This window comes from Apaloderma vittatum, unplaced genomic scaffold (assembly GCF_000703405.1).
Source record: "Apaloderma vittatum isolate BGI_N311 unplaced genomic scaffold, ASM70340v1 scaffold23680, whole genome shotgun sequence".
NCBI lineage: Eukaryota > Metazoa > Chordata > Aves > Trogoniformes > Trogonidae > Apaloderma > Apaloderma vittatum.
This window is the reverse complement of record NW_009696572.1, coordinates 945-16,023: the sequence shown is the minus strand read 5'-3', so window position 1 is coordinate 16,023 and position 15,079 is coordinate 945. Positions and strand designations below refer to the sequence as shown.

At 41.0% G+C, this 15,079-nt stretch overlaps 1 protein-coding gene across 1 annotated transcript; it reads right to left on the bottom strand.

Moving 5' to 3' along the window:
• Window positions 1–3,651: 3,651 nt before the first annotated feature.
• Window positions 3,652–13,295, bottom strand: LNP1 (leukemia NUP98 fusion partner 1). Its single transcript, XM_009875550.1, has 3 exons — window positions 13,098–13,295; window positions 6,330–6,575; window positions 3,652–3,947 (listed from the first exon to the last, which is right to left on the bottom strand). The coding sequence occupies exons 1-3, from the start codon at window positions 13,245–13,247 to the stop codon at window positions 3,744–3,746; spliced, it is 600 nt and encodes a 199-aa protein (XP_009873852.1). The 5' UTR covers window positions 13,248–13,295; the 3' UTR covers window positions 3,652–3,743.
• Between the last annotated feature and the right edge of the window lie 1,784 nt (window positions 13,296–15,079).

The following is a 15,079-nucleotide window of genomic DNA, read 5'->3' as shown; positions in this document are numbered from 1 at the left end:
GAAGTTTGTTGAATTTCAATATTCACGTCTCTCATTGAATGACTAGATTTTGGCTGCAATATCTTTCTGGATATGTTTCAAGACCTGTTCATTTCCGATGGCTTTGGCAGATGGTTGTATAAACTCAAGGCCCCATGATTATGATTCATTTGTCTGTGAGTAATTTTGGTTATCATGTTTGATTATATGTCTACAGGATTTTATGCTATTCATATGTACACTGAATACATTTAGAGCTAGAGCTGTGCTTACTCAAATACCTTTTTCTGTGCTAAAGACCATAAAAGTGCAGTTGAACATTTTCAGTTTTTCATATTTAATATTAGGTTTCTTTTTAGTGGGTATTATATTATTGTTCAATTATACATCATTGTTGTTTTGTTTTATTTACAAATGTAAATGTTTTCTATTTTTTTCCTATAAAGGATTGTTGTTATCATGTACATAAATACAGCTGTTGCTTCATTGTGCCTTCATGGGGTCTGGCATTTTATACACTAATATATGATATATAAACAAGTACCCAAAATTCAATTCATCCTCAAATCCATGCTGTAACTAAACAATACATCAGAAGCACACAAGCACAAATATGTTGCTTTGGGAATGCCCACCTAACAGATAAGGTAACCACACTTGATGTTCTCTTGTTTGCCCTCTCAGAAAACACTGGGATATAACTGGATCTTGCTCTCAAAATGCTCGTATGTATTCATAGCCTAACTTCCCACAGGAGCACTTTCTAGTTAGCCGGAAGCGCTGGGAAGAATCCATAGAGAAGAACATTTTATCAGATCATGGTCTCCCACCCATGAGACACAGCAAGTTTAAAATCTCCCTCACAGACCTCCGAGTCACATCAGCTTTGAACAGCCGTCCTGCAGTGGGAGTGTCACCCAACTTCTGCTCCCTGCTGCTTCCCCTCTCTTGTAAAACTGTTTCAGGTTTTCAGCGTTACCTGATAATGAGCATTTTGGAGAAGGTATTTTTCAGTCCCTTTGTGTTTGTTTCCCACTAACCTTCTCTGTATCCTGATACAGATTGTAGCAATTTCACTCTTGGGAAGAACAGAAGAAGCAAACTGTTTGCATAGAAATGGACACTTGTGCAGAAAACACCCACAGCCAGCCCTGCTGCTCTGGAAATTGGGGATGGGAATCAAGGCAGTGACTATGTTTTGTGAGTCACGACCGACCTAGTGACCTACTGCAAAAATGAAAACCCTCTGGAGTCTTTTTGAGCACTTGTATGTCCCAATTCCACTTCCTGTGGAAACAGATATATCAGCCATGCTACTGCAATCAGATTCCTCTTTGGACAATTACCTTCCTTTCCAAATTCCTGATTTGTTATGGACTACTTGTTAATTTATGCAGAGAATTATTTCATTCTATCATGCAAATTTCAATCTAATACTATTGTATCAGACTACATGTGACTAAACTGGGAAGGGCTGTTGGTCCAATCAGGCGTGACATGAAGCAAGAGAGTAAACATTTTTAAGCAATTTAAGGAGGACAGTGGCGAGGACGTTATTTGAAAGCTTTTATTTCCTGAGTCACACCACGGGGATGATGGGATAGTGCGGAAACACTTACAGACTCTACCATTTGAGAGATGAGGTTCAGTGATAAACATGGGAGCTGTTTGCGGGAAGACCTGGTGGGCTGCTTCAGGGGCAGTGAGGCTTATTCGTGCTTTGCTTGAGATAGTAAACAGCAGGTCGGACCCATACACATGTGGGTATTCTATTTTACCTCTTTCTGGTGTTTTCTTTGCATCAGGCATAGTATACAGCCAGTCACATGAATACAAGTTTTATGCAAGTTCTTCTGGGACACAACTGGGCCTGTTGAGTTAACCTGGCTGGAAAACAGGAGGAGGAGGCTGATGCTCTGAAATCCAGGCAAAGCTGGTGCAACCACAGCATTCAGCTCTCAGCAGATGTGAGCGCAGACTGATACATGAAAGGAAGCATCTGGGAGATTTTACTCAAGGAACTTGGGCATAGCTGGCCATGTTCCTTTTTAACCAGTCCATTATAATCCAGTCTTCAAATTAAGAGTATAAAAGGAAAGCCATCTGCATGTTTTGGCTGACAGAAGAACTTCATGAAAATTCAGTCTGGATTGGGGAGGACAGGAGGTATGCATAGGAACAACACTTTTCAGTCAGGTTTATTAGTTTATAATATATGTTACCAGGCAAGAAACAATTTACAAGCATCCGCAAGGTTCTGATTACTTTCTTGTATAACTCCCAAAGCCCTACTTAAAAAGAAAAAGAAACTGTTAGTGGAGATGTGTTACAAAGTTTTAAGGATGCCCTAAGCTTTTAAAAGGTTGAGCATTCAAAATTAAGGCTCTACAGTAAAATAATAAAATCTTTATTAATTACAGAAAATCACAGGAAGAACATTCAGCAGACTTTGACTTTTGCACATGACTTCATTAGTTTCATGGAATCATAGAATCATAGAATGGCCTTGGCTGGAAAGGACCTTACAGATCATTTAATCCAACTTCCCTGTCATGAGCAGGGACGCCTCTCACTGTGTTATCCAAAGCAGGCTCTCTCTATACTAGGCCTGAGGAAACTATTCCCAAAGAAGACAAGGTTCTCCTTTGCAGGAAAGACTTATGTGTTGAAAAGGAGGGGATTGTGGTAGTATGTATGTGTTCACGAGCATGTGGAGGTGGATTTTGTCTGCATAGAAGGAAATCATATTTATAGCCAGTTAGATTTGCACCTTCAGCCAGAGGAAATAGTTTTTCTAACTCCTGCTTCCCATAGACAGAGACAGTTCCTGTTCTCTTGGTTTGGCCCTAGTTATAGAAAATAGAAAAAGGGGAAAGCGTTGTGATGTCTCACCCTGAATGTGTGGCAACCCCTTGAAGAGTTTGTACAGAAGTATGAGAGGCAGAATATCAGCTTTCAGCAAGGCGCAAATTTTGATGAGGCAAAACTAGGGGCATAGCAAAAGAGGTTGGTAGCTATGAGGCAGGGCTGCAAAGTAGTAAATGGAGGAAGAGAAAGTCACAAAAGAAGCAAGATTATGAGGTTATAGTTGGGAGAAAGGGCTAGTTGTGTGACTGGGGAAATGAGACTGAGGACAAGAGGAAGTGCTGGATGATGCCAGAGAAACAAGAGACGTTGCACAGTGATAGGGAAAGCAGAGAGAAGTGAGACATCAGGGAGGTGTAGAAGAGAGTATGTGGGCTGCTCTCCTATTACTTCTGTAAATTTGGAGTTGGGAGGCTGTAAAAGTAAAAAGACACCTGTGTCCAAGACAAATCTAAGTGAATGCCAGGGCCAGGAAGCAGGTCGCCATTTTTGTGTACTTTTTCCTTCCCAAAACTACCAATAAACCTGTCTTCAACTAAAACAGAACCATAGGGCTTTGGATGACTTCACACAGCTCTGTAATAAACACATGCTCTCCTCTTACATGAACATATTTGCCACTGTCCTGCTGCAATGCTAAATTTGGCTGAAACGCTCTCACAGTGGTTAATTGCTAACTTGGATCTTGCTACAGATACACTCTTCCTATGACAAAAGTCACATTTCAGATGGCAAAAGCAAGGACAGGAGGGTAGTAACATCATGTCAATGATGCAGTTGAATTTTATTTTACAGGTTAGGGTTTATTCTAGCTAACAGGCCTCTTCTAGTCAAAACAACACAAGAATGCTCCCTCTGCTCTTCATGGGGAGTGTTAAAAATCATTATCTCGATGCATTCTAGCTGCCTGTACATAAATATCCTTCCTCAACACTTGCTTGTGATGGAAACTGTTCGTTGTGTTCTGCAGGTACAACTTCTAAACCTTCATCTTCTTCCTGCTCTCTCCTTGGCTCTGCTTTCTCTCCCATTCTTTTATGAGACTTGCTTTTCCTCAAATGCAATTTTTCTCTTTCTCTTCTCTCCTTCATGCCTTCAGGTTGCTAAAAGGCAGGGAAAAAAGCACAGGAAATTAAAAGTCATTCACACATGAACAAAAAAAAAGGGGAGAATTATTTTATTTCACTGGTAACATATAACAAAATATTCCCATCACCTACCTCAGCAAGATCAGCTTTAACATGATGGGCTCAAATTCAAAGTCCCAGTCAGTCACCTTAAAACTCAGCAAGAGGCAACATGCTTTTGATTATATTCTATGTACAGTAGGAGGGTCACTTGCCTGGAGGATTTAAGCGGGAGAGCAGACAAGAGGGAAAAATGGAGGGGGTCTGAGATTTCAGTCCAGACTCCATGTTTCTGTCCTTTCACATGATCCATCTTTACATGCCTGCAGGCTGGTCAGTGCTGGCTGCAAAGACCTCACTGAAAACAAGTGCTGAAGGTCATGAAGTGTCCTCAAAGCCATGTTTATAAGAGAAAAGCAACATTCGGGGAGGAGATGAAATGGGATTACCTTTCCCCAGTTTTGTTTTAACCTGTATGGTCATGGTCGTTTGTATTGCACCCACAAAGCTCTGAATGCAAAAATCCGCTCCACTTGGAGATACAAGTTTAAGCCCACTCCCAAATTTCCTTTCACATCTCTAATACCTATCACTTAGTTCTTCAGGATTCTCAAATCCTTCCCATCTCTTAAACTTCAGTGGTGACTGGGAGAATGACAACAATTTGTTCTACTTGAAACGTAGTTTAAAATACAGCCCAGTCCACCTCACTATGGATTATAGAATGGTACCAGAATCTGTTTTTAACTGGAACTGAAGCCGTATTTAATGCAGTATGCTCAAATACCTATTGTACAATTATTACACACTCACAGACTTTCTAGCTTTAGGTACTTCCAAGAAATGACAAATAATAAACCAGGAAAGCACTTGTGAGGGTTGGCACATGAGACAATGTGAAGTTCCAAATGAAATAAATTCTTTATCTTCTAAAGGGGAAAAAGACGATCAGAGAACACACTTAAAATCTTAACTATGGTGTAACAGTTGTCATAATTCTGCATAATCTTAGAGGACTGGACATGCAAGGACTGTAGTTGTGGGATTGATCATGTAATGATGCCGCATATTGAAAAGAGATATTTATTATTTCTTTTTGCTGCAGAGAAGGTCTGCAAAGAAAGCTGAAAATTACTTCTCCATACAAATTCTCAGTGTCAATAAACTGGAAAAAATATAGATACTTCCTTCTGTTGTTACTTTACCATCATGTCGAGGTGCTAATCAAGCATAGCTTTTTCAATGGGCTGACTATTATAATGCTCTGATATTTAAAAGGGAGTGTGGGTTTATTATTCTTCCTTCCACTGTATGATACAACAGACACATAACATTAAAAATGTGTTAAACTGTCATAGACTAAAGGTTGTTATTGGCTACTTCATCAACACAAACCGTACAGAAAAAGCTCATGCTTCAGGACAGAATGATGGGGAGAAGGATGAAATGGGAGGAGAATCCTCTGCTGGCTGCATGCCCTTTAAGTTCAGCCGCTTACAGCACTGGCTGCTGCTGAAGCTGTGTGGTGACACTGAAGAAAGCAGATTGAAATGAGTAGAACAGAAGCCCCTCAAACACCATGAGGTCTGGCAATCTTACAGATAACACTGTATATTGTTAAACCACATCAGCAGCAGTAAGAAAGAGAGACGGGTATTATAACAAATGTGAAGCAAACCTGGTTTTATATTGCCATGTTTTGTGAGCACAGCTGTAGAAGCTTCTGAAAACATTGCCACTGCCACTGTGGTGTCTCCTTTTGAAGACAGGTAAACTTTTAATAAGTTTAGATGGTAACACTACATTGAGAATTTTTGTACTAATGATAATGCCACTTCAACCTTGTTAATGCTACTTTAAGGATCACATAATCTGAAGAATTCTAATTCAAGTCTACTTCTGCTCTTCCTGCAGCAAAGCCACAACAATACACCACAGATAAGGCTGGCCTGCTTGTTGTTTGTTTGTTTGTTTTCTTCTGAAGTCTTTCCAGTACTCAAAGGAAGCCTAAAGGAAAGAAGGGGAGGGACTTTTCATGAAGGAAGGACTCCTTGTCAGGGAATGTAGTGTTAGGACAAGGGCTAACAGTTTCAAACCGAAAGAGGGTAGATTTAAGTTAGATATTAGGAAGCTCTTTCCTATGAGGGTGGTGAGACACTGGCACAGGTTACCCAGAGAAGCTGTGGATGTCCACTCCCCGGCAGTGTTCAAGGCCAGGCTGGATGGGGCTTTGAACAACCTGGTCTTGTGGGAGGTGTCCCTGTCCATGACAGGGGGGTTGGAACCAGGTGATCTTTACGGTCCCTTCCAGCCCAAACTGTTCTATGATTCTATGATCTTAAGTTGGTTGCTACCTACCAAAGAAACTGAACGTTTGCTTTTGAGATGTAATTGCTTTTCAAAGGACTCTGCAAATTCCTGGATGGAGTTAGATCTTGTCTCTGGGCATGAGCTGTCTGTTGAAGGTGTTCTGCTTGCCTTTCTGTGGCAGTGGCATTGAACATCTTGGTCTTCTTGAAACTCCTTGGAGCCCTTGAGGTGTCCTGAAGATGAGTCTTTGGTAGAGGCATGAAGACGTGTTGTATGGAGAGAGGAAAGCCTGGCCTGAAAAACAAGAGGTCTTTGTTGATTATTGAGTATTAAAGCAGAGACATAGAGAGCAAATTCCTTCTGCCACAGAGTGCTTTCTGAACAGTGGTGCAGAATGAAGGACCTTGCGCAAACTCCTGTATCTTTCCTTTTATATGCAGAAAAGTCACACTGCCAAGAGCTTGCTTTCCAGAAGCAGCAGCAGCAGAATTTGCTTTTATTGCTCTTTTTGAGTATCTAAGTTCTGGCACCCAAATGAGTATTTCAAATGTAAAGTATGCTGGATCCTGTTAATGCCCACTGACAGTGAAAGGAACTTGGTCCCTTCATAACCTCAAAAACTCAGGTCTCACATCCAGGGGCAGGTTCTAGGCAGGACTCTCAAAAAGCAAAGACGCAGCCTTTTGTGGCCAAATTTTCAGCATGGCCTACATGCAGAAAAGATGCTCTGTTGTCCAGGTCTGAATTTTCTGCTGGTTTCTTGGGCATGTTCATTGAGAACTGATGAGGGAGCGCTTTTAGGGCACTGAGGGACACATCCCTACCAGAGAAACGGTGAGGAAAAGGCTTTCTACAATTACATTTGTAGGGCTAAATAGAGTAAATAGTTGTTTAGTTTCTGTGTGCTTCAATTTTCCCAGGCTTGACATACAGATAAAAGCTATTGATTTGCATCAGCTGCATTTAATTGAATATCTGTAAAGGAGATTAAACTGATTCAGAACAGCTGTGTCCTGTGGATTCATATATTGGTGGTTTTAGAAATCAACAGACCTGTAAAAAAGGTGGGTGAGAAGGCCACTGCATGGAGTCAGGCATGAGCCAAATCCTGTCAGCTTGTGGATGCTTTTTCAGGGTGAGTACCTGAACACTGGTAAGATGCAAGTAGTGAAAATTGTGTTAAAGAGACTGGAGGTGCCAAAAATGAGAACCTTCACAGGTGTCAGGTTAGGGCTGTCCATACACCCAGTTGTTGCATGCCTGTTTAAATGCTTATATGTTTTATATAAGCCTGGTGCTAAGCCCTCAGCTACTGAGTAGCCCTAAGAAGCTCTCCTGGCTTCAAGGGAGCTGTGACTGTAACAACTGGGGGGCTGGTTAGCTCAGTCAGTTGAAAGTCAAGCTAACAACACCAAGGTCATGGGTTCAATTCCCCTTCAGTCCCCTAGTCAAGAGGTGGCGTCTCTGGTGACAGGGAGGATGGATTAAAATGATCTCTAAGGTCCCTTCCAGTCTAGGCCATTCTATGATTCTAAGAACTGAAGAGCTACCCCACAGATCCTGAAATGCTTTGTAAGAAAATCCAGGTGAATGAGGTGATGGTGGTGGTTGGTTTGTTTTTTTTTTTTTTTAACAAACAACAATGGAAAGCAAAACCAACTTGGAATAGTGGCTACATGAATCTGCGAACCTTGGGCTACAAGTGACCTGAAACATCTCCTGTATATATTTCCATTTATTCTGGCCCAAAAGCTGTTATAAATGTATCAGCAGAAGAGGGACCTACGCAACCTTTCTCTGAATAGTAAGGCTGTCTGAATAGTAAGGCTGACTACATCACATTAGACAGGCTTGATGAAAGGTGCTAAAAATAATAAATCTTATACCTGACAGAAGCACGTAATACCGAAGGGTTTTCAGATCATACGGTACTAATTCAATTTATTTCCCAGATGTAAACTTACTTCAGTAACTAGTTATATGGACTCCCTCTGAGAGTAGTGGTAACGATTTCTGCCATACTCTTTTAATTCTGTTTTCAAACCAATCAATACAACTGTAATTTCTGTAAGGTCATATTGTATTGTTATTTTTAAAAGCATCAAAGCATTCACATTATGCTTGGGGGACAGGAGTAGACACACCATGTCAAGTTCAACAAGCTAAATGTCTTCTGTGTCATTTTGATGGCACCAGCCTATATTGTTTCCTGGAAATAAAAACTATCTCGTACCACAAATCATTCATATTTGTTCTTGGAGGGTTTGGGGGGGGAAAAAACAACAAAACAGGACACCTGAAACAGGGAATGGTTTTCTATCAGTCCTATTTTGCAAGGTTTGTAAATATTTTATTTTACTAAGACAATGCTTTTTAATTTTCTTTCACAGACACAATTATAGCTAAGCCTTTAACAAAAAGACTGCAGTTCACATACTGGCACAGCAGCCACAGTTCAGAAAAGGGATAGGCCTTCCTCTGAAATATGTATTTGCCTCAGTGGACTAAGAATAAAGCTACACATACATACCCATACAATCATATTACTGTAACCATCCCTTTCCTCACAGTACCTTTGCATGATATATACCACCGTAGCTAGGAGGACAGCACGCTTGTGCATGTCAGCATGTTGCTGTCTTATGGACATAACACTACGGAGGACAAGAGCCTTAACACAACTGCTCAGGCATGAACACTTCATGGCTTATAACTAGCTCAGTGTATTGGTCTTATTTAAGATTAGCTCTCCAGAGAACTGAAGGAGTCCTAAGACGAACCTCAGCAATGAAGCACATCTGACACAGACTTTAGATAAAATCCATGTGGCTTTCTTCCTGTTTCTTAGATTTGATACATGCATTTAATACATGCCTTTGGTGCCAAATTGATTGCTTGGTAACACTGTAAATAAGGATGTCTGAAGACTGCTGTAATTTATGCTTCCTCTCCTGAAGTCTCAGCAGCTGCTCTCAACAGAGACTGCCCTCTATGTCTGCACACTCTGGTGTCCACCCACCATTGCTCTTGTCCCTTGCCAAAGGTCTCTGAGCATAGTCGCACTATCTGCTCCTATCCTTGCCCCAGCAACTGCCTCGTGCCTACATCCCCTCGGTCTCTGTCTCCCAGGATCCGACCTTGAGCAGTTCTTAAACTGGAGAAGTGAGGAAAAAGTGAAACTGAGGACAAAGTGAAACAAAGAAAGAGGCATTGGAAGGAAGAACGATAAATCCTTCCTTATGTCAATGTCAAAAAGAGGATTTTTGTGCCAGTGCTGGGAAAGCCAGAAGCACTAAGGATGTTCTCAGGAGTGGTTTCTCACTCCCTTTAGTACCCCTTTCTTCTACTTGAGCCTTTTTGTAAAGGCCAGTCATGCTCAGTGTATCTCTTTACACAACAGCTAATCTTTTGCTAATTGTTCATCTAAAACACACAGAAAGTACACAAACAAAAATACTTCATGAAAATTTTGTCAGTGTAATTTGCCTATTCTCTTCCTCAATTTCTGCTGCAGAGAAGATTTCTTCCATCCTTTGGGCTTGATCTGAGGGCTTGCACAGCTGTTAGCAAGAAAATGAATCTTGGGTGAGTCAGAAAAAGTGTTGCTGAAGTTTACACAATGATACCCATACATCACAGTTATTCTGGATCATCTGACATTCAGATGCTGTCCCACAGCTTCCTTTCCTTCTGAGAAGCTTATAGCCAAGCATGTACTCCTTAAAAATGTTTTAGCCTAGGCACCAACTGTTCAGTAGTAACAGTACTGTCATAAATGTTCAGTCTGATTTTAGTTTAAAATAAATGTTAGTAACTTCAGCAGCAGTCAGTTGTTGTGCTCCCACTCTTAGCTGTTTCTTATCAGATTTTCTCCTGTGAGCATCAATGTCTACTTGAAAGCGAATATATTCACAGGGTTGTAAAACTTGTATTGATGTTCCTTTGGCTCCTATCTTTTCCCAAGAAAATCCCTGGGAGCTAAGAAACTGTTCTTAACCAAAGTGGTGGGGGATAACTAGAATGCATCAAGAAAAGTCACAGCTTAGGCTTTAGAGAAGGTATTACAGTTAATGTGTCTCAAGTTTGCCAGGGCTAAAGTTTGTCAGGGGAACGAGCTAACTAAAGGAGACAAAACCAGATGACTTTGTTCTCCCTAGGCAGTTTTCACATTCAGTATTCCCCCACAGCTACATGTACAACTCTGATGCTTTTCAGAGGAGTGGAGTTGCAAATTTTCCCCAGTGAAGGACAAATATAATTTTGGGTTCCCCTCTGCAAAACGGGAATGAGAATAGCGAAAGCATTTTGTGAAGCTTATCTCAGTTTGTGAGGTATACTAATAAATGGGAATAATAATAAAAAAAAAAGCATGAAAATTCTTGTTAGTTTGGGAGTTATTCCACAAAACCAAAACCCTCCTGGTACCAATGTAGCTCATACGGGCAGGACTGCAATACTGCTGATGCACCAGCCCTGGATGCAAGTGTGCTGGCAGCACATTTTTGGCAGTACCACAAAGAACTTTTGCCAATAGCTGTGTCAGTCAGAACCTGCTGACTTGATACTCACCCACACAGTGGAGTTACCTCCATTTATGATACTGAGACAGGAGAGAGGGTAAAACTGTGATTTGCTGTGGAAGTATTAACTTACAGAAGAGACACAGATCTCTCTGGATCAATCTCACTGTTCTAATAAAATGAAGACAATATTTAACTAACACTGATAAGTGTTTTGAATCTTACAGTAGCTATCATTTTTAATACTGAATCTTACAGTACTTATAATTTGTACTAACTGTGTAAAACCCACACATCTGAGTGCAATAGCAAGTTGTTGCTCTCAACAAGATGTTCTTTCTGATGGTATTTCTAAGGAATTATTAGTGCCCATTTGTTTAACTTCTAAATTTGGTTTAAAACAACATGTTTTAGTGCTCTTTACTACTAACTAATCAGAGATTTCCAAATAATAAAATTTCATCTCAAGTTTACCCCTGAATCATAAAAACCCCAAACAAATCCTCCCCTCTCATTCCTCCAGTCAATTTCTGACAGTAAGAAATAAGCAGATGAAATTTATATCTCCTGAATAATACTACTGGAGCAAGACACATTTTTATGGAACATTTAATATAAAGGCCAGACACAATTAAGTGTACAGGATAACTTCTGCTCATTGAACAGTTATGTCAAAAGTCACAGTCTTCTCTTTCAGATAACTTAATCCAAGTTCTAGGTATGGATTCAGGGATGCAACTATAGCAAAGTATTTGAATAGCTATTAGCTAAATATTTGAATAGCTTTTGAACAAAGTGAATATAAGAGCATGCTTCAAAAAATGTTTGTGTATACACATAAATACACACACAACGATACGCAGAGATGTGTTCAGCAGCTTGCTGAATAGAAAGTGATCTAAAGTACATTTTTACATGTCAGTCTGTGTTGGGGTATAAAGAAATCACATATGCGTAAATGTCTGAAGTACAAAATTGAAATATAGAAAAGTTAGTTTAAAAAAACCCCGTTCTGTTTTCAGGCATTCTGACAGAATCCATCAGCAAAGCTCTAGCACAAAGTCTGTCTTGCAATCTGTGACCAACGTGAAATATAAATGTAAATAACAAATGTGGCTTATCAGTTCAAAAGTAATGAATACAGGTTACCTCTCCAACCCGTTCATGAATTCAAAGAGTGGGGAGGTGGTTTTGGTCTGTTTGATTTTTCTTAGCTAAATTTTTTGAAAACAAAAAATCCCACGGCTTAGAATGTGGCAGCTCCAGTGGAGGAGAAATTGCAAGGTGAAAATATAGCATGGCAGAAAAAAAAGGTCTGGGAAAGATTAACTGTTTCTCCTCACTATAACAACATTTGCTTTGTGGCAGCCACAATGATCTAAGGATATAGGTGAAAAATGTTTTGTAAGTAAACGTAGTATCCATGATAAACCAGCTGATATAGTTGGAAAAAAAAGAAGCAAGTTTGGACCAACTAAACATAGTTTAGAGCTGAAATAAAAGCAAGTTTTTGAGTAAAGAGCAGGCTCTGAACAGCTATTTCCAGTTTAACTTCATTTCGATAATTGGTTAAACGGCTGTGAGGTACCTTAAAAACCTGTTTGCATGTGAACCCTGCCCTTTCCCAAGTATTTTGTTCATTTGAGAATAAAGGACATAATTCTACCTTAAAATCTTACTTCATAGTATAATAAGCTTTGTTATGTGTTATATACTTCAGATATATACTTCAGAGATACATGTTTTAAACCTGGACGGACTGCACCCTCTAGCTTAGTTTAGAAGTTACACCTGCAAATAGCTAAATCCCAGGGAGTAAAGCATACAACCTCCTGGAGACAGTATAGCTGCAGAATTAGGTTCAAACCCTATGAATACATATGAGACTATATAGTTTAATGCATGAGAACAGACTCATTAATTTTATTATTTATGTATGCCAGTTGCCAAAGTATTTTGGTGCTCCACCGGATCATGCCGAGCAGATGGAACATTGTAACACACATGCAATTACTGCACCCTTCTTACGTTTCTGGCCCTGTTGTTGCTGATCTTGGAGTTTTCTTGTATTCAAGTATTTCTCTATCTTGTATTGCCAGTTTTCTTGTATTCTAAAGGCACTAGAGACCTGACCCTGGCAGTTCAAAAGTATTTAGCTGTTGCCAGCAGGAACAGAACTTAATTGGCAAGATTTACCGTACCCATCCTCATACACCTCTAGTGTCATGCCCCTGGGGATGACACATTTACACGTAAACCATGGACAGACAGAGAGAAAACTGCACACAGCTCTTACCGGGAGGGAGGCTCTCCTTTCACCGAAGGGTCGTGTCTGACGTTTCTTGTGGCTTCTACCCTCTTTCTCGTTCTCATCGATCAAGTTGTGGCCCCAGAAGCTGCTCATCCATTTTGCAAAGGAAATATCATCATCCTCTTCATATTCCATGTACAGATGCTCCAAACCTGGGGGGGAGTCTCCCAACCAGAAAAGCAAAAGCAAGTTCCAATGTCACCACCAAGCCAATAGCCTCACACTGTTCTGCCAACAAGAGGAAGCAGGGACACAGTTTCAACCCCTCTTTCCGTGCTCCATCCCCCCAAACCCGCCCCACTGGAGTCCTGGGAACTGTCTAAAGATGAAGTCAATCCTTTCTCATCTCTTTCCAACGAGGTTTCTTTTAACCTTTCCATTACAGTGATGTCCAATGTGACACTGCCGCAGGGGGCTGGTGGGCAGGGAGATCTGTCAGCTACTCCCTGTGTGTTGCTGCTGAGTGCATCAGATGTCAATACCAATGGAGAATTGCTCACAGTTACATGCCTGGGGGGTGCATACGTGAACACAAATTAGGCTAGTGATTTTGAGAATCAGAACTGACACATTGACAATGGTCAATAACCAGCACAGATGCTTGCAGAGGTCTAACTGGCTCTGTGGGATAGAGGTCAAATGGCCCACTCTTCCCATGCTGCCCTCCCTCCTGACTTCTGTTGTTTCTGCTCTTCATTTAATATTCAGGAAACGCGGTCTGCCTAGGTAGAAGAAAGGTCCCCTTGAAGAAACTGTTCGGCTTTGGGTTATGACATCCAGCATGAATGTGCATCAGTTGCTTCTCACCAGAGTCTTCCATATCGGGCTTCTGGGAGGCCCTGCCTCACTTTGAAGTCACACAAAGTAAAAATAAATCTGATTACTCCTCATCAGCCCTGGGTGTAAGCCTTTAGGCTCTGCCAACACCACAAAACAGAACAGGGCTGGGAACTGTTCTCTGGCCTGGAGACCAAGTAGCTAGACAGGTCACATCTACCCTACCTGATGCTTGTTCTGTTGGTCTCCTTGAGGCTGTGTGTGCTGCACAGTGTCTGTAACATTTTGTTTTAATTTTTGTGTCTTTCTTATTTCAAAATACCTGATACAGCATGAAAACCCTGTTGTGGCCCATAGAGCTGTTGTTTGCACTGTATGAAACAGGTTTTTTAAATGCCTTGGGACACGATGGAAGGAAAAGGGGGAGGGCTTTGAGGCTGTTGGGATGCTGTTGGGAGACTGCACGGGAGGAAGAGGCCTAAATCTAACTTCCTATTGGAAGCAGTCCTGGGTGTGTGATAACTAGATAGGTGTTCTGGTGCACCGACATTGCTGTGGAAATGCTGGTTGACCTTGGCCAGAGGTAGGCCAAGAAGCTTGCTGGCCATTTAGCATTATGGAGAACCAGTGTTCCAGCATTAAATCTTGCTCCTTGTCCTCAAGCTGTTTAGTAATACACATGTAGCAACTAAACTCCAGTTGCATTCCTGTGGGTGTGGGTTTAAGTACAATACTCTAATATAGGACTCTTCATTCTGAATAATAAGTGTGAAGGAACCTACTGATTATGGGTGCCTGTGTGCCTGACTTTTACCTTGTCCAGGGCAGACAAGACCATGATTAGCACAAGGACCTGGGGCACGTGGGTGCACAGCTGACATATCCTCAGATGTTGCATATCAGAGCTTGGAGACATAACCAAACTTGCAGCAAGCTGCTTTCTTGGTAGAGACACAAATGGACAGCGGAAGAGGAATACCTGCAAATCAGTACAGTAAAAAGATATCTCAAGCAATAAAAAGGATGTATAGGCTGGTTCTCCATGTGAGGGAGAACACTCCTGGTCATATTCTGACAGTTTAGATTTGATTTATGTCCCTGAGGCTACCAATCTCTACAGGCAAGGTACATCTGAAGGCCTATGCCAGTTCATAGGAGGCTTCACATTGGTGGAATTTAGCTATCCTGAC

Bases quoted from the DNA above. Each gene is read 5' to 3' on its own strand.
- LNP1 (XM_009875550.1), bottom strand. From the start codon at position 13,247: ATGGAATATGAAGAGGATGATGATATTTCCTTTGCAAAATGGATGAGC. The intron at 6,576-13,097 runs GTAAGAGCTGTG...CTTGTTTTTCAG, and splicing joins AAAGGAGAGCCTCCCTCCCG to GCCAGGCTTTCCTCTCTCCA. The intron at 3,948-6,329 runs GTAGGTAGCAAC...CCTGCCTTTTAG, and splicing joins GCAAACGTTCAGTTTCTTTG to CAACCTGAAGGCATGAAGGA.